The sequence below is a fragment of the Danio aesculapii genome, chromosome 1 (genome assembly GCF_903798145.1).
Source record: "Danio aesculapii chromosome 1, fDanAes4.1, whole genome shotgun sequence".
NCBI lineage: Eukaryota > Metazoa > Chordata > Actinopteri > Cypriniformes > Danionidae > Danio > Danio aesculapii.
In genome coordinates, this window is record NC_079435.1 from 15613024 (window position 1) to 15633306 (window position 20283).

At 37.2% G+C, this 20283-nt stretch overlaps 1 protein-coding gene across 3 annotated transcripts in view; it reads left to right on the top strand.

Moving 5' to 3' along the window:
* Nucleotides 1-20283, top strand: part of grin2bb (glutamate receptor, ionotropic, N-methyl D-aspartate 2B, genome duplicate b) — a 193285-nt gene that overhangs the window by 164775 nt on the left and 8227 nt on the right. For all 3 annotated transcript variants that reach the window (XM_056456689.1, XM_056456692.1, XM_056456690.1), the window contains exons 10-15: nucleotides 3439-3592; nucleotides 3685-3810; nucleotides 6377-6606; nucleotides 9232-9392; nucleotides 11169-11356; nucleotides 18018-18256. In XM_056456689.1, coding sequence (XP_056312664.1) covers nucleotides 3439-3592; nucleotides 3685-3810; nucleotides 6377-6606; nucleotides 9232-9392; nucleotides 11169-11356; nucleotides 18018-18256 — 1098 coding nt within the window. The remainder of the gene's footprint in view (nucleotides 1-3438; nucleotides 3593-3684; nucleotides 3811-6376; nucleotides 6607-9231; nucleotides 9393-11168; nucleotides 11357-18017; nucleotides 18257-20283) is intronic.

Genomic DNA, 20283 nt, shown 5'->3' on the forward strand with positions numbered 1-20283 from the left:
TCGGGAAGTGGAGTAGCTGGCATTAAAACTCTCTTCAGGGAGTCCACCAACTCCTGAATGGGATCCGGAGTGCTCATGCTGTAAACTGTAAGGTCCGGTCTTCTGTTAGGGAAGCAGACGGACAAGTTAGGTGAGTATATAATGAAAGATGTTTATTACAGCAGAGGAGCATACGAGGATAACAAAGGGGATGTAATTGTAGTAATGTTGAGATGGTATTCCTTCTTCGGAGCAGGATGGATGACAGACACTGAGGGAGACCGAATGCACACACCAGAGGGCTTGAGGGGAAGACAGACTGAAGACACACTCGATACAGACAGGACACCGGGAACACTGGACAGACTGGAACGAGACAGAGATCAAGTAAGTTCAAGCGATTAGAGAAATGTGATAGTGACTACCAGGAGGTACTCGCTATGAGTCCGCTTCGTGGGAACGAGACCGGACACTGACTGAAGTGAGGTGTGTGCTTATATAGTGAATGGAAGTGATTGGGTGCAGCTGTGCGTGGTTAATACTCAGGTGACGGTGATCGTTGCGTGATGCTGGTGGAAGAGCCTGGCCAATCCGTGACAATAAATTAGTTTTTTTAACTCAAATGGTTTGTTGCAATCAGTTTCCTCAAATGGTTTGAGTTGCCTTAACTTACTGGGTTTTACAGTACCCAGTTGGTTTGAGTTCTCTTCATTTATTGGGATTTACTGTGTTCAAATTGCTTCTTTTACTCAAATGAATTACGTTGACAGTACTCATTAGGATTAGTTTTTGAACTTAAATGGTTTGTTGCAAAACTTGCAATCAGTTTGCCCATGGTAACCTTTGATTTGGCCTGCCATCCCATCTGAGAAGAGAAGGAGAATGATGGAGATGGGGTTTCAAGATTGTGAATTCAAATCGAATGTTACCCTTTGTTTGCTTAATTGTTAATAGCAATTGTAAATTGTAAATTAAGAAGATTTTGTTTAAATGTACATACTGTCACCCATCAATGCAGAGACTTTGGTGCATAAGCAAATCAAGTCAAAGGCATGTTCTGCCTGACCGGTGTATTCAGTATAGATCTTCATTGTGTTATAAATGTGATTGTTTAAGTTTTTATTACAATAGGTTGTCATTTTAAAAGTTATACTGCATTTGTTAATACGATTTAAAGTAATGTTTTCTATTTATTTTGAAATATTTTGAAGTAAATTGGCACCTTTAATGTAATATAATTTCATATATTTACCTTCGCCCACGGCTCTCAATGATATTTGGTTTTGGGCCTTCATACAAAAAAGAACCCCTGGTTTACAGTTGAAGTCAGAATTAATAGCCCCCCTTTGAATTTTTTTCTTTTTTGAGTGTTTCCCAAATGATGTTTAACAGAGCAAGGAAATTTTCACAGTATGTCTGATAATATTTTTTCTTCTGGAGAAAGTCTTATTTGTTTTATTTCGGCTAGAATAAAAGCAGTTTTTAATTTTTTATGAACCATTTTAAGGTCAAAATTATTTGCCCCTTTAAGCAATTTTTTTGATACTCTACAGAACAAACCATCATTATACAATAACTTGCCTAATTACCCTAACCTGCCTAGTTAACCTAATTACCCTAGTTAAGCCTTTAAATGTCACTTTAAGCTGTATAGAAGTGTCTTGAAAAATATCTAGTAAATATTATTTACTGTCATCATGGCAAAAATAAAATAAATCAGTTATTAGAAATGAGTTATTAAAACTATTATGTTTAGAAATGTGTTGAAAAAATATGCTCTCCGTTAAACAGAAATTGGGGAAAAAATAAACAGGGGGGCTAATAATTCTCACTTCAACTGTACACATGTTGTGTTTTAATTCTGTCAAATCAGTGAATCATTTTGTGATTGGTTCATTTGTTTCAAATCTTTGAAAGGCTTTGTTTGTCCCATCACTACAAAGAAAACTAACATAGAAAACAGCTCACAAACACTGAGTGAAACAAAGGGGCTAACAAGCAGGCAATGTATCAGAGAGGGTGGAGACAATTAAAGGAACACTCCACCTTATTGGGAAAAAGACTCATCTCCTGGAGTTAATCAGTTGGCTTGTACTAATTTTGAATCCATTCAGCTAATTTCTTGTTCTGACAGGTTCACTTTTAGCTTAAGTTAGAATCATGAATTGAATTGGTTTTAACCAATAGCATTTCGTTTCATTTTTGATAATTTTTCTATTTAAAGTATGAACCTTCTGTAGTTATTTACATAGTGTAATAAAGCTAATGGAAATGAAAAATTACCATTTTCTAGGCCAATATTGCTCTTATTCTTATTCAAGCATAATAGTAAAGAATCTGTGTGGAGTGTTCCTTTAATCACTGGGGCAACTAACAAGGGTAACTATGACTACTAATCAGGGTGTGGCACAGAGCCCAGGGCAACCAGCAGACCATAGGGAATGAACAGAGAACACAACACACATGATGGGGTTGTGACAGTTACAACAATGTCTTGGTGCTGATATTAAATGGATTTGTATCTTGGGCTAGTTTTAGGGTTTTCATTTTTTTTTTTTCATTATTAATCGTCGGTTATTTTCCCTGCAGGCACAGGACATCAACATGTTGTCATATTGACGTTGTATCCCAATGTCATGGGGATGTTGGATTTTGTTTGGAAATGAAAATCGAGTTGACGTCAGAACCCAGTGTCAGGCTGACGTCAATGTCCAACGTCCAACCTAAAATCAACCAAATATCACCGTATAATCATGTTACACCTTGACGTTGTGTGGACATTATCACTAAGACATCTATTAGTTGTTGGATTTTGGTCACTTTCCAACACAACTTAAAATCAATCAATGTAATTTGATGTCATTATTGGACGTCAAAATAACGTTGTCCTTAGACGCTGGCTAGACATTGAATTTTGGTCACCTGACGTCATGACCTAAACCTAACCTAACATTAACATCTTATAATGTTGTGTGCCTGCTGGGTTAATACATCAGCACATACAAATGCAATCTCAGCTATACAGTAGGAAACAATAGGAAATATACAAACAAGTAAACAGGATAATACAGTCAGGCTAGGAGCTAAATATGTACAATAGAATAGTAAATCAGGAGAAATTATTAATGTAATGCCTAAAAGGTGTCCATAGCTGCCAAAAATCATCAGACTTTTCATGTATGTCAAAGGTGAGGTTATTGAGTGGAAATAGCGCACATACTTGAGACAACCACATTTTAGGGGGGTAATTTTAGGGTTTTACTGACAGACTGACGGGAGCCCCTTACAAAATGTTGGTATGAACCCTCCAATATCTTTAAATGCTAAATATTTGTTGGAAATTATATTGTCGCGGGTGCGGATTATACATTGGTCAAATTATACATTGGGAGCAAATTATACACTGGTCAATACCCTTGGTGACAGCAGGATTTAACTGTCCATTTTCTTTATGTCTAGGTGGTGCTGAAGAATGCCCACATGGCAGTGGGGTCTCTGACCATAAACGAAGAGAGATCAGAGGTCATTGACTTCTCAGTACCCTTCATTGAGACCGGGATCAGTGTCATGGTATCTCGTAGCAATGGCACAGTGTCTCCATCTGCCTTTTTAGGTAAGTACTAAAAACACAGTCCATTGAGATTCAAGATCAAATTCCAGTCTTCATTGATAGTTTCTCTTCCCTCTCTTTTTCTGTGCTCTCAGAGCCCTTCAGCGCTGATGTGTGGGTAATGATGTTCGTTATGCTGTTGATAGTTTCAGCCGTGGCCGTCTTCGTCTTTGAGTACTTCAGTCCTGTCGGCTATAATCGCTGCTTGGCAGACGGACGAGGTCTGCACACATACACACATAAATCTTTCACTCTTATATCTAACAGCCGCATACATTTGATACACGACGTATCAGTTTATGCCTTTGCTTTCTAACCATTTTGAAAGTGATAGAATGATATGCTGTTTTTTAGAATATTGTTTTATTTACAATTAATACTGATGAGAAATGTAATTTTTTTATTATTCTGGAGTTTTGATTATTCTGAGGAGCCATGATCCAATTTCCATGATCCATGATGCAAAGACTGAGATGCTCATTTTATACCCAAACATGAAACTCTCAAGTATCACAAGTTCACCAGATATTGTAGATTTTTGACTTTTATTTTGTCTTAACTTTACTGCAGTGTGTTGACACCATTAAAATCAAAATGAGTTTATATTTACAATAATACATGTAAGTATGATAATGAAAACCAAATAGGCTCATTCTGAAAGCGTAGCCCTATATACATTTCTGGAGATCGCGAATTATGTAGCCAGAAGTACCTATGTCTGCATAGTTTTTAAAACTGATGATGGCGTTCTTTTTCGCGCTTACCAGCTCACCGCTTACCTCTGTATGGACGGCTTTCCCGCTGTTACCAGTTTGTCCAGTAGCTCGCCATGTAGAGCTATGCAGAGAGGAATTGATCACAACCAGTGGCGAAGCTACAATTTTTTACATGAGGTGGCCAGGGGGTGGCCACTGCTATTTCAGAGGGTCCACACACACACACACACTGTACTAAAATAATTAATAATAAATTATGGAATTGAAAAGTTTTATTTGCAAAAACAATGCTAATTAAAACAATTAATTTAGAAAAACATTAGCATAAAGAAAAAAACAAACAAAAAATACTGCAATTACACATAGCAGACATCAAGCAGAGCTGGATTTGAAAAGGAAAAGCACATTGTTTATGCTTCTTTATAAAGAAGTCTAATATCTTAATCTTTTTTTCATGTTTATTTGACCCTGTCCAAAAATATAAAAGTCTGGTTACATCTGATCCAGTTAGAAACACATTTATTCATTATCATACTGTACCTGCACATTAAAATCTAAAAAACATTTCTCTGAAGAAAGTATATGAGCTGACTATTCCATTATAAATAAATTTAACTCACAAACAGCTAGCCTAACATTACGTCTCAATAATAGCAAAAATATTTAAACATCATGAATTAAATATAATGCTTACATACATGGAATGTATCAGAATTAAGGTTATTGCATCTTAACATGTCATCTTTCCATCAAGCAAATTTCTTGTGTTAGCCTAATTGGTTGGTGACATCACAGACCGGAGTGAGAGGTGGCAGTAACACACCAAAAAGTTTGTTGTCGACCACCGTAAAACAGGAAGAAGAAGTCGTCATTCTCGCCATCACATGGATTTACTTTCATTGGCTAGACAGCGGTCTTACAGCATCGTGAATGTAGATGCCGTCACTTACTGATCCGCGATCAGTAAATCTAGCTTGTGTGAATGCTACTGCGCTTCTTGCTTAAAATAATAGCTTCGCTACTAAAAAGTTATTTGATTTTAAAAAGTAGTGACGCTACCGCCATGCTACTGAGAAATGTAGTTAAGCTAGTAGCGTCACTACTTGTAGCAACGTTACAGCCCAATACTGTTCGTCTTACTTGAAACTATGCTCTTGTCTTCGGCTTGTCATTGATTTGGAAATAGCTTGAGCATTGCCTGCAAAATTCAAAAACTTTTTTAGACAAATGAGATGTCAATCAGCATCAGGAACTGCCAGCAGCAAATTTTTGGAGGGGGCACCCAGGGTGGTCGATCGGATGTCAAGGTTGTCCAATGCCACCCCGGACACACCTCTAGCTCCACCACTGACCACAACGATGGGGTTTGAGTCTGGCAAAGAACGGTTCCAGAAAGCAGGTAAAACAAAAGCCAAAAAATCAAATAAACAAGTAAATAACAGGGTGAGAATGTGGTAAAATCTGAAAATGTGGTAAAAATCCGGCGAGGGCTATTCTTTTTCTGGATTGTTTTTTAAAACTGTCAGTTGGGTTTAGGGAAGTGGGTAGGCGGGTCAATCTGTGCTTTTGAAAACACTATTGGTTGGGTTTAGGAAAGGAGGAGGGTGGGTCAATCGATTGGTCAGTCAGTCGACAGCAGCATCTGGTGGATTTACGCAAGAACAGCAAGTGTGAATAGCACTCGCGAGAGAGATTTGAGGTCTGAAAATGTGTACACAGCGGCCTCTGGTGGATTCATGAAAACAAAAACTGCAAAAAAAATGTAGCTCCTGGGATGTATTTGGCGCTCTCCAGAAATGTATATAGCAGTACGTTTTCAGAATGAGCCTGAGTTGGTGAAAACACTGGAAATTTCAAATACGAATATCCGATAATTAGCATTAATTTGTGTTAAATAGGAACTCATTGATTATATATACGTTGAATTTAAAACATTCAAAACTGATCATTTCATTTCTGGCTATCTTTTAATAGATATGATTAATCTGCCCTTTACTCCTCTCTGATTCCTATTAAATTAAACCATAATAAGTTCCTATTTCACTTTCTCTCCCTCTTTACACTTTATCAGAGCCTGGCGGTCCCTCCTTCACCATCGGAAAAGCTATTTGGCTTCTTTGGGGTTTGGTCTTCAATAACTCTGTCCCCGTGCAAAACCCCAAAGGCACTACTAGCAAAATCATGGTCTCGGTCTGGGCCTTCTTCGCTGTGATTTTCCTGGCCAGCTACACTGCCAACCTGGCTGCATTCATGATTCAAGAGGAATATGTGGACCAGGTGACTGGCCTGAGCGATAAAAAGGTAACAGGCTTTGGTCGAATTCCAACAGCATGAGTGAACGTGAAGCATGGGTGTCTGAAAGCTGTCATTAAAAATATAGTTCTCATTGATCTCATTTGTCCTCCTGTCAGAATATTTCACCTATTCTAACTCTCCAACATGAAAAGAAATGTTTTTCTTTTTCACCTTAACCGAACGTGACTTGACTTGATAGACTTGGTTTTATCCTTAAACTGCTAAGGTTAATTTGCATAGACTAGCCGATAAATGATGCAATATTAAAGGTTCACTGTGTAATTTTATGATGTCATGATATGTTCTTGTGTGTCAGTTTAATGTGCAGAGACAATGATGAGTGAGTCATTTTAGGGTTTTCTATGGCTCTGGTGCTTTAAGGTTTACCCAAAAATGAAATTTTACTTACCATTTACGCACCCTCAAGTGCTTCCAAACGTTTATGAGTTTTTTTTATGGATGTTAAACACAAAGGGCCTTATCATACACATGGTGCAAAAGGGTGCAAGACATGTTTGGCATGATTTGTTGATATTTTTAGACCAGCACAACTGTCATTTTCAAGGATTAAAATATTACAAAAATTATGATTTTCTACATAAATATAAAATCCACTGTCTCCATGCCTTCTTCATCTAGGGGGGCTTTTATCATATTATTTATGACAATTTGCATTTGTATAACGTTGTTATTATTGGTAGTATTATGTATTATATTCATATTTATATTTGTTTAAAAAAAAGTTTAGATTTCTCCACTTGTCGGGTTTTGTAGACATATGCATCACCATATGGGGCATAAGAATAGGACATGTGTTTGGATATAACTCAGTTTTTTGACCACACTTCATTATTATTGTTCATTTATTCATTTGATGGAAATTAGAACAAAATTTTAAAATAGTTTTGAAACAAATCTTTGCACTTAACAAATAAAATTAAATATGTAGGCTAATGGATGTCTTCAGTGGAGAGAGTTTCCACCGTTTCCTTAGGATTGAAGTAAAGAGTAAAAGTAAAGTAAAGAGAAAGTAAAGAGGCTGAATGGAGGAGGCTTGTTTTTTTTAAACACGCTGCTGATGGTCTGTTTAACTGCTTTCTGGCTAGTAAAGCGTTCAGCTTTTCGACGTACAAAATCTGCCATATAAATACCACTCTTTTTTTTTCTTTCTTTTTTTCTAGTCCAAATATCTAAAATGTTTTAAATCAAAAAGCATTTTCTAGACAAGCAAAACATATTATCTTGTTTTAAGAAATAATCTGCCAATGTGATAAGCAAAATAATCGTGTTTTATCTATTGACATAAGATTATTTAGCTTGTTTTAAGGAAAAACTCACTTAATTTTGCCATATTATTCATACATATTATAACTTTATTTTTGCTTGTCTAGAAAATGCTAGAAATGATTTAACACTTTTTTTGTTATTTAAAACAAGACAAAAAATATAAGGAAGAAAAGCATTTTTTGAAATGAAGAAGGTTTTAAATACTGTTGGAATCTTGTAGCCATTGTCATCCATAGTACGAAAAAAATGTATATGGAAGTAAATGGCTGCTGCTTTCCAACATTCTTTGAAATATCTTCTTTTGTGTTCAACAAAATGAATTCAAGCAGGTTTGGACGTTAATATAAGACAATCATATTAGGCTTGATTTAGGTAGTGACGTCAGGTGACCAAAATTCAATGTCTGGTCAGCTTCTAACGACAAAGTTATTTTGACATCCGATAACGGCATCAAATGACAATGATATTTGGTTGATTTTAGGTTGTGGTGGCAAGTGACCAAAATCCAACGTCGAGCCAACATCTTAAACCAATATTAATGTCAAATATTGACATTTATTTGTCATTGATATTTGGTTGATTTTGGGTTGATTTTAGGTTGGAAGTTGGAATTTGAGGTTGACGTTGGGTTCTGACATCAATCCGACTTTCATTTCCAAACAAAATGCAACATCCCCACGACGTTGATGTACAACGTCAATCTGACATCATGTTGATGTCCTGTGCCTGCTGGGTTCGTCTGTGTGATCCAACATGCTAGTTTCTGGCGAAGCAAATGACATGAGTTGGTGAAATAAAAGACAAAAAAAAACATCCCAATCTTAAGCAATGTTTGTTCATAAGTGAATCCACTGCACAGTTTAGCATATGACATCCTGGTACTAGTTTTTACTGTCTTCCAATGACTGGTGACACATTTGGGCAACCACATGCTGACTGTTTTTTGTGGTAATTGAGGTTTGTGTGTGTGTCATATATTTGCATGGGGAAAAAAATTGGGCTAATGTGAATTAGTCAACCGCTCTGAAACAGAAAACAAGACTTGACTTTGAGAGGGTGCTGTAGCCTGTTAAATAATTGATGTGGTGAGAATTTGTTTTTACTCTAAGTCATGCTTTACTTTTTATGTCTGGCAAAGCTTCGAGTGTCTAGAGAACATAGTCCAAGTGTTTACACGAGAAATAGTTCTATTATGAATGGAGGAGATAAAAAAAGAGATCTCTTGTATCTTTGAGGCTTTTTTGAAATGACACCTCTCCTTGCACTTTGTCCCTTGAGCGTTCATTGACAATGTGGACACTGCTGAGACATATATATATTTTTTTTCCTGTCTCTCTTTTCTAGTTTCAACATCCGAATGACTTCTCCCCTCCGTTCCGCTTCGGTACTGTGCCCAATGGCAGCACCGAGAGAAACATAAGAAACAACTACAAGGAGATGCACAGTTATATGACCAGCTTCCATCAGAAGAATGTAAACGAGGCCCTTCACAGCCTGAAGTCGGGGTGAGAAACAACAAAAGAGAGAGATGATATCTGCATATAAGAATATAAGGGCTAGGAGGAGAATAAAAAGGGAAGACTGGGAGGTGTGTGTGTGCGTGGGTGGTGAAATCTGGACTGATAATAGCATCAAAATGAGGCATCCTGGAGGGGCATTGTTTGGAGATGCTGATTGATGGATTCATCCTGAAACTACTTTCTGTGATTCTCTGTCATATCAGTACTAAATGTGGACATTTTAAAGGGGCAGATTTTTTTTGTTTGTTTATTTTGTGATCAATATGACAGTCATCTTGGATGTACAATAATGGTTACTAGGTTAAAGTAATTAGTTTTTAGCTGGTAGTGTGATCTCTACAAGGATGACCATATTCAGGTGTAATCTCCTTTCTGTGTTTATTGACAGTTTTTGTACAATGTGAGCGAAATGTGACTTTTTAAAAGGTTAAGGTTATTGCACACTGAATCCAAAATTTGTGTCTGTAATTCGGCTGGGTCAGTTGGCGTTTCTGTGTGGAGTTTGCATGTTCTCCTCGCGTTCGCATGGGTTTCCTCCGGTTTCCCCCCACAACCCAAAGACATGCTGTACAGGTGAATTGGGTAGGCTAAATTGTATGAATGTGAATGAGTGTGTATGAATGCTTCCCAGAGATGGGTTGCAGCTGGAAGGGCATCCGCGGCATAAATCATGTGCTGCATAAGTTGGCAGTTTATTCCACTATGGCGACCCCGGATTAATAAAGGGACTAAGCCGAAAAGAAAATGAATGAATAATATAATATAATATAATATAATATAATATAATATAATATAATATAATATAATATAATATAATATAATATAATATAGGGCGACGCAGTGGCGCCGAAGGTAGTGCTGTCGCCTCACAGCAAGAACGTCTCTGGTTCGAGCCTCGATTGGGTCAGTTGGCGTTTCTGTGTGGAGTTTGCATGTTCTCCCTGCGTTCGCGTGGGTTTCCTCTGGGAGCTCCGGTTTCAGTGGTACAGGTGAATTGGGTAAGCTAAAATTGTCCATAGTGTATGAGTGTGTATGGATGTTTCCCAGAGTTGGGTTGCAGCTGGAAAGGCATCCGCTGCGTAAAACATATGCTGGATAAGTTGGTGGTTCATTCCACGGTGGCGACCCTGGATTAATAAAGGGACTAAGCCGAAAAGAAAATGAATGTATAATATAATATAATATAATATAATATAATATAATATAATATAATATAATATAGTATAATATAATATAATATAATATAATATAATATAATATAATATAACATAGGCTAATGTAATATAATAAATTATAATTTAATATAGGCTAATGTAATATAATATAATATAATAGTATAGTATAGTATAGTATAGTATAGTATAGTATAGTATAGTATAGTATAGTATTGTATAGTATTGTATAGTATAGTATACTCTGGGATCTTGCTTGCTTATATTTTTAATAAAGTGTTTAACTAATTTAATTTTTTAATAGGTTATCACTTTCCTAATGCATTTACTCTGAAATGCTCCATAGTGAAGTAAGCAAGATGTATCCATCCAACCACTGCAACGTATCCATTATGCACATCATTAATGAAAGGAATTGCATTCATACTCTGGGTTCAGAATGGCATTCATGTTATACATACAGTATGAAGTTGTAAAATTGTTTGAAAATTATCCCACACACACAAAAGACAGGGCACTGGAAATGTCTTTTACACATAAAGACGTGCCACCATTCTAACATAATGTTCCTCTCCCTCCTCCTGTTCAGTAAATTGGATGCATTCATCTATGATGCAGCGGTCTTGAACTACATGGCCGGACGTGATGAGGGCTGTAAGCTGGTGACCATTGGCAGTGGTTATATCTTCGCTACTACAGGGTATGGCATTGCCATTCAGAAAGACTCAGGCTGGAAGAGAGCAGTGGACCTCGCCATTCTGCAGCTCTTTGGAGATGGTAAAGATCATCAAATCACATCACATCAAAATATATTGCATTTTTCAGCATCGGATTTAATAAATCCGGTAACCACGCAATCAAACCCCAGAATTCAGTTTTAGCAGGATATAAGGCAGTGACAGGAAGCAGACAGTGCCTGGTTAAAATGGACTGTGGGTGGTTAGTGAACAAGACAGGTTTTTTGCACTCAAACGCTGTTTGCAAAAATGGCGTGAATGTGTAGAGGATTCACAGCTTGAGATGTTTACTTCATTCACTTCTTCTTTAAATGCTTCTCAATGTGCCCTAAAGGCAAACAGTTTTGAAGAATACCTGGCAAGAGATGACAAGTGCCTACACTGTCTGTTAGAATGCCAACAAGCATGCCACACAAACGGCTATTAGATGTGTGAAAATGTGGCATCCTGATTTTCAAAGCGTCCTTTGTGTGAAAATCAGATCATAATAAAGCTGATATTGAATTAAAGTGCTCGTCAAATTATCGAGGATTCATCTTGCTTAGTAATAACATCACATATTGTGGTTTTAGCAGGTGTTACAGGTGATGTAAATCTACAATACTGTAACATATAGTGTCAAATCAAAGTTGTCTTTTTAGCATATTTGCCTGTTAGCAGAATGAATACTGTAAGACTAGGAGTCGGAGTGACGACAGAGGTGAGAGTCCAAATGCAGTTAATAATTCTGAGTCAGGCAGGCAATGGTCAAAGCTGGAGCAAACAGAAGCATGAGGGTAATCCAAAAGCGTAGTCATTTTTGTCAGGTAAAATGGTCGATACAGGCAGCAAAACAACATACACTAGAAAACAAGGTCAAAAACACAGCAAGACAATACAAAGAAATGCTTAGAAATGTTACGGCAAACAAGACTGCACAAAATATGTGTGTGTGTGTGCTGTTTATATGGTCCATCTGATTAGTCCATAATGAGCTTCCAAGTGTGTGTGTTTAATAAGAGGCAATCAGGAACGGGTGTGTCTGAGGTGTATGATGGGAGTTGTAGTTTATTAAAGTTGTGGATGTGTAGTTAATAAACTATGGTTATAAACTATGAACTAATGATCGTGACATACATTGTATGTGGGATTATTAAAATATATCATATAACTGCATTCAATATTAGGGGAAAATTAGGAAAGATGCACAAATTAAAGTTGTTGACAAGGAAATATGATATCTGCTAATATGAAGCAAAATACTTTTGCAGTTAAAAGTTTGGTCATTTTTTAGAATTTTTTTTCAGCAAGATTAAACTGATCACAAGTGAGAACAACTATAAAATGTTTTCAATACTGATAATAAGAAATGTTGTTTATAGCACTCTCAAAATTAATTGCTATAAAAATACATTTCTTAAGAGGGCAGCATGGTGGAGCAGTGGGTAGCACAATTGCCTCACAGCTAGAAGGTCACTAGTTTGAGCCCCAGCATTTCAGTGTTGAGCTTGCATGTTCTCCTCGTGTTGGCATGGGTTTCCTCCAGGTGCTCCAATTTCCCAGGTGCTGCCGTAGTGTATGTGAGTGTGTGCAAGTGTTTGTGGGTGTTTCCCGGTGTTGGGTTGTGGCTGGAAGGGCATCCACTGTGTAAAACATGTGCTGGATAAGTTGGCGGTTCATTCCGTTGTGGCAACCCCAAATTAATAAAGGGACTAAGCCGAAAAAAAAATTCATTAATATTTCTTTAGAATCATAACAAAGAATGGAGAAAAGGCTGTCATATAGGTAGGGATAGTTACAGAAACTCTGTGCTTTATCAGTACCGGTGCAAAATTAAAAAGACAAAAAAGTATCGATAAGCCCTGACGTTAACGGTTCTGCTATCGGTACTGGAGAATCATTGCTAAATAAACGCTACCTATAGTAGGATAATTTGCTGAGCAACCTTTTGTAATTTGCGATATTTGATATCCATTGGCACTGTTGGCAGGGTCATGAAATGTTCGTCTTGTTCCACCCAATACAACAGCGAGCATGTCAAGTATAAAAGCCTTCACAGTTCTGGCTGTGCACGGGCACACATCGGAGGGTCACGCTGCGAACCCAGGTGAAAGCATAAGCACAGTTAGCACAGCCCATAAGCTTTATCGATAGAGTGACGATGGCGGAGAGAACCAACCGGTCCAGAGTATGGTATGTTTCCTAAGTTGACACAGACAATGCTCGTTGCAACAAACGCAACAAGCTGTTTTCTTGTATAAGCGAAAACACAAGCAATCTGTCAAAGCAACTTTCAAAAGTGCATTAACTGCAGAAAGACAAATGCAAAGTTTTCGACTGCTTAGCTACTAATGTTACATCATCCACATCCGTATGCTAGCAGTCACTCACACACGGTCTCTCTAAATTAGTATATTAATAGTTATTATTAGTATATATATATATATATATATATATATATATATATATATATATATATATATATATATATATATATATATATATATATATATATATATATATATATATATATATTATTATTATTATTATTATTATTTGTAGTATTTTTTTTCTGCAGTAGCCTAAATAAATCTTAAACATTAAAAATGCTTTTACATCACTGCATTTACAAATAGACAAATAATAATAAACTATGCTTATTAAGAAATTATTTTTTAAAAATACTTATTTTTACATTCCAAGAAGCTCCAAAACTGTATTACTTTTAATTCCAAACACTCAATTAACTCTTTTATTTGAATGTGTTAATAATAAATCATAAATATTAGCCACAGTTGTTTGTTTGACTGCATTTTGCAACTCAAAGAGGGTATTTTCAACTGCAGAGGGAACACAATAAGCCAAGAAAGGTCCCGACTTCTGCCAGAAATGGCAAACACTTTTCTCCAGAAGAATGGTAATAAACTGAGTCATTTACAGCCTACCTACACGCTCCAACTGTGTCCCTTTAACCCATTGTACAGGAAGTGTTTTACAGGAGCTTTTTATTTATTTGCTTTACAATTATTGGTTTCATTTTATTTTACAATAAAAAAGTGATAATAAAATAAAGTGTTGTTAATTCTGTTCATAAAAAAACACTATACAAATAGTACAGATAAAAGTCTGAACTGATAAGTGGTATAGATAACAGTAGTAATATCAATAAAACTTTAACGTTACCAAAGAGCATAGAATCACCAAAAGGCGACACTCAAGTGTGATTTGGGAAACAGCCACTAGATGGCGCGGTGGCCATTTTGGAATGAAAATTCCAATAGAGCAACAGCAAATTATAAATCTGTAAAATAAACTATTAAAAGTGCTGATGATTGTGATAGTTAGTGTTGTATTGTCATCTTTCAGGTTGTATCTCAGCTTTAATGTGCTTTTAAAATAAATAAATAAAAACAAAGCAGCTGCTTGCCATTGCGACAGCAAAAGGATCCAATCGACAGCCGACCGCATTCACTTCAAAATGGCGGAATTTGGGGCTGTTGCTGGGTGCTGCTGTTGCAATGGAACGTTCTATTGAGTGTCGCTTCTTGGTCATTATAAGCTCTTTGATGTCACCTTAACGTTAGGAATAAACAAATAAAAAAAACTTTACAATTTATATAGATGCAGTGAGCATAATTATGTCAAAAAGCTACACTGAACAGCAATGAAATGTTCAAATACTGTAACAGCTCTACTGTAACAGTGTCAGATGTACAGCACTGAAATGTGTTTATCTCCCCATCTCTAATTCAGTTTGGTTTGAAAGCTTTTCTTCAGAACCTACTAGTGATCCAGATCCAGGGGCCATTTCTGGATATCATCGTCTCTTTCGCAAACAGCATCTGAGACGACAGGCTGTTTGGAGCTCATCCAAAGACACATGCAGAATATGCCCTATGCACTCCACACATGCATAAACAGTGTTAATGATCTCAGACATTCAGGATGATGTATTGTAAAGAGAGCTTATAGATATATGGGCACGGCCATACAAAATCCTCTCAGATTGGCATCTAGATAGATTTATATAATATATATCCCCTACTTAGCGATTCGTCATGCATGCATGAGGATGTCTTGCAAGCTGGATGTGTTAGATTAGATTAGTGGCATGGTAAGTGTTTATATGCATATTGACAAGCAGGCTTTGCACCATGGTTACGCACACTGACACCGGTATGGCATCTAAGGTACGGTTGTGTGTGTGTGTTATATAATCCAACGTATGATCCAGGAGCAGGAATAGAGTCCTATTTGCAAGTGTCAAGGGGGCGCTTGTGTTATCGCAAAAGTACACTGGGAAGGCATCGACTGTGTGACATATACATGTAGGTACACATGAATGCACCGGCACAGCATGCGAACACCCGCACACACATTCACCCTCAAATAGGTGCTGGGGATTTGACGGATTTGAAGGCTTAAGTCACCAACTGAACTTCCTAGTGTGTAATAGAAATGCAGCCAATTGAGGAAGCATCTACAATAATCGGGATTGCATCTTTTGCTCTGCTTTTTAGCCTTTACAGAGATGTTTTAGTCTTGAAAATTGGCTTTTTAAAGATGTTTTCCAAAGTGGATCAATTTGAAACCATTTTTGTAGACTAAAAGGTGCAGTGTAAAAAGGGTAATTAGATAATTAGTCATGTGACACATATTTTACAACAGTATTATGGCTAGAAGGTTAATGTTACTTTTTGCTATCTTTTCCCACCTAGTATTAAAGGGCACCTATGATGAATATTATGAATCTTTTAAATTAATCTTTTAGAAGATGTTGGGACAGAACTGTGTGTAGGTATAGTGTGTCCACATTATATTGGGGTGATATCAAGACAACAAGTCTATTTTTTTATTTCCTGACGTTAAAATAGGACCCAAATTCCCTCTATTTTGAGGCCCACTGCAACGTGATGTAGGAGTTCGGTTTCCCTGCCCACTGAATTGATTGACAGGCATGTATTAGCATGTCTCCATAGTAACGTGTGTAATCATATCAACAAGACAGGACATGCGCAAAGGAACTGGGATTAAAAGATCTGTTCAGCTCTCTGTGATCATCAATCATCATCAAATGTGATCAAGAGTGAGTTTTACAAGTTTAAAACATTTTTAAAACAGTGCATGTTTGTAATGAACTACAGAACCGTCTTTATCATCAAAGTTGCATGTCAGTACATTTATAAAAGAAGACGCTTCAATCCCGGTTGGTGGATGTTAAATCAGGTTTATTTTGTACATTAACATAACAGATATCCATACAGCAGTGGATATTAATATGTTTCCTGTCACATTTTCCGTGCAAAAACAGTGCAAAGTTCAACGCACGTACTGTCTGTGTGCGTGAACTTTGTAACAACACTGTGTGTGACTCATCGTTGTAGAAAGGCTTGAATTAACTCCACAACAAATATATCAAATAATCATTGGGAAAGTTCTTACTGTAGTATTTCTCACAAATGTTAAGTGAGATTTGCTTCCTTCATGTCTGTCACTCTGTTGTTTTATCTAACGCAGCCGAGGCAGAGATTGAGGCACTCTGACAGGCACTTGGGAATGGTAGGCGGGGAGAACCAGCATTCAACGAACAGACAACAAAAACAGCTACATTGTATTCAGAGCAGAAAATTCCAATATTCTGAAAGGTATAATAAATGATCTGATGGGTGTTTTGAGCTGAAACAGACACATTTTGGAGACACAAAAGACTTATCTTAAATCTTGAAAAAGGGTTAAAATAGGTGCCCTTCAAGATGTGTTTTTGTTGATCCAAACACAAGTGGATAATGCTGAATACAGGTGTAAACAGGGCGTAAAAATTGTTGAGTTTGTTGAGAAATTGTGCTAATACATTTTTAAAAATGTTTCTATGTCGAGCATTGTCCACTTGTTCCAAACCAATTTGAGTTTCTTTCTTCTGAAGAACACATAGGAAGATGTTTTGAAGAGTGGTGGAAAGCTGTAACCATTGACTTCTATAGTATTGGCTTTTCAATAATTACAGGTTTCCAACATTGTTTGTTTTCAGTTTCAGCAAAGCTGGTTTGTAGTCAAGAGTGATAAATAGAGTAAATGGTAGAATGTTCATTTATGGATGAACTGTTCATTTTGGGACCTTTTAGAAAATGCTAACAGACAACATTTCAAAGTAACACACCTTTTTCTAAATGCATCTGGATTAATGTTGATGGATTCTTTATAATGTGTGTTTTTTGATATGATTTATTGAGTGTGAGGAAAATATTAGACAATATCTGCATTTGTTCCTCAAGACAGACCTGCAGGATCCTGTCCCTCCTTTGCGGGCTGTCAGGCCCCTCAGGGCCCTTATTAGAGCTGGGAACCAAATCTCAAGTGACTCCCATAAGCAATCATTAATGAGAAGAAGAGCTCCAGTGTGTGTGTGAGTTTGGATTAATCCGTCATGACAAATGTTACACTTCACAGGGGCCATAATTTGTTTACTGTGCACAGTTTTGTGGGGGCTCTAAATACATGCAGTGCTGAAACTCATTGAAATCATCATGGACAGACAAACATGAACAGACACGTCTGCTAACAGTAAAGCTCGAGAGCATTCAAAGCTCACAAACGAACAAAAAACACACAGATGGAAAGGCAGAAAGTAGAAATTCAAAGATGCACAAGCAACCGCTCTCTGTTTCTAACCCACATGCAAACCAAATGCTAGAAACGGCAGTCTTTTACCTCTGTGTTTGTAGGTGAGATGGAGGAACTCGAGGCCCTGTGGCTGACTGGCATCTGCCACAATGAGAAAAATGAGGTGATGAGCAGTCAGCTGGATGTGGACAACATGGCCGGTGTGTTCTACATGCTGGGAGCTGCAATGGCCCTGTCCCTTATTACGTTCATAGCAGAGCACCTCTTCTACTGGCAGCTGCGATTCTGCTTCATGGGTGTGTGCTCGGGCAAGCCTGGCATGACCTTCTCCATCAGCAGGGTGAGTGCTTTATGCTATTCATCTGTAAGCAAACATGCACTTGGGTCATCTCAACCACTTGCCTATTGCACCAACCTGTTTTCACCAAGTAGAATATGTTCCTGGATTAACATTTATGTTGAGCCTGGAACAACATTCCAATTAGCCAAACAGAATTAAAGGGTACGTTTACCAATTATGTTAAGTTTAGGCTTACGTTTAGGTTTATACACTTCTACATGATTGTTATCCATTTATTATTCCTCTCTGATTTTGGGAATAATTTACAGTAATGGTTGGGTTTAGGGTAGAGAATAGGTATAGATTATATTTTCGAACAAAACTCATGTCCCAGGATTGCATCGTACTTGGCAAAATCATGACGTGCCATCTATTGTGTTCAATTATAAGAACTACAGACCTCAATTAGAAGATTTAAGTCTTTGTCTTGTTTACTATTAAAAGTATATTGAAATGAAAGGTTTGGATAAATTAGGTCATTCATTGAGAAAATTAGTCTTTTTGCAGAACATCAAGTTTTATTATTTAATTTAGTTTAAATTCTGTTTAACAGTAGCATTAAAATGGAAGTGAAGCAGTCAGCTAAGTTTACATGATTATTATTAATATATATTACAAACTCGAATAATATAACCACTTTGAAGAAAAGGGTATGTTTTACTACACTTTTTAGAGCTAGGGCGCTCCATTCCCTCAGAGCTGAACAGATACAGTGGAAGTAATGGACTGAACATGGAGACTGCAAAGCTAATTTAACCCAATTCGTGAACTTGTGGACGTGCATCGCAGAGCTGGTGCAAATACACGCATCAAAGTTGTGTCTAATATGTACAAAAGATATTTACGTTTTCTATTTTTTGAATACTTTTCACTTGATGCGCTTTAGTTAACTTTTGATTAAAATAGTACATGAATTCACGCTTTACTGAGTCACATCTTTGTGGATTGTCAAGACATATTCCCTTTTCAAGTCGATATACTCAATCTCTCAACCTGTATGAAGGACGTAAACCTGACATGTGAAATACTGTGCTGATTTTACTTTGTTTTAAATGCGAAAAGAGGTGAGGGGCTGTAGCAGTGAAAAGTGAAAGTACCCGCATCCATGACGTCGGTACTGGACCTTGTTGAAACCATGGTTGAAACCCAGTCAGGCAGCGTAATACAGAGAGTGGACCAAAGTACATCAAACGATTGGTAATTAAAAGATAGAACACTTGTATATTAGACAGAACTTTGATGCTTGTATTTGCACCAGCTCTGCGATGCAAGTTCACAAGTTCATGCATACGGATAGCGCTTCACTTTTTCCACATCTTTTTGTTGCAGCCTTATTCCAAAATGGATTAAATTCATTTCTTTTCTCAAAATTCTGCACACAATACCCCATAATAACAATGTGAAAAAACATTTTTGAAATTGTTGTAAATTTAATAAGTATTCACAGCCTTTGCTCAATACTTTGTTGATGCACCTTTGGCCACAAGGTGCTCATTTCTCTTAGCAGTACCTCTCAAGCTCTAACAGGTTGGATGGAAAGTGACAGTGTACAGCCATTTTCAGATCTCTCCAGAGATGTTTAAAAGAAATTTAGGTCTGGGCTCTGAGTGGGCCACTCAAGGACATTCACTAAGTTGTTGTGAAGCCACTCCATTGATATTTTGGCGGTGTGCTTTGGGTCATTGTCCTGCTGGAATATGAACTGTCACCCCAGTCTGAGGTCAAGAGCATTTTGAAGCAGGTTTCACTGTAGGCATGGTATTAGCCTGGTGATGAGCTGTGCCTGGTTTTCTCCAAACGTAACGCCTGGCATTCACTCTAAAGAGTTCAATTTTAGTCTCATCAGACCAGAGAATTTTGTTTCTTATGGTCTGAGAGTCCTTCAGATGCGGTTTCTGTCTGGCCACTCTACCATAAAGGCCTGATTGGTGGATTGCTGCACAAATGGTTGATGGATGATGAAGCCCACTGTGCTCATTGGAACTTTGAGAGCAGAAATTTTTCTGTAACCATCCCCAGCCTTGTGC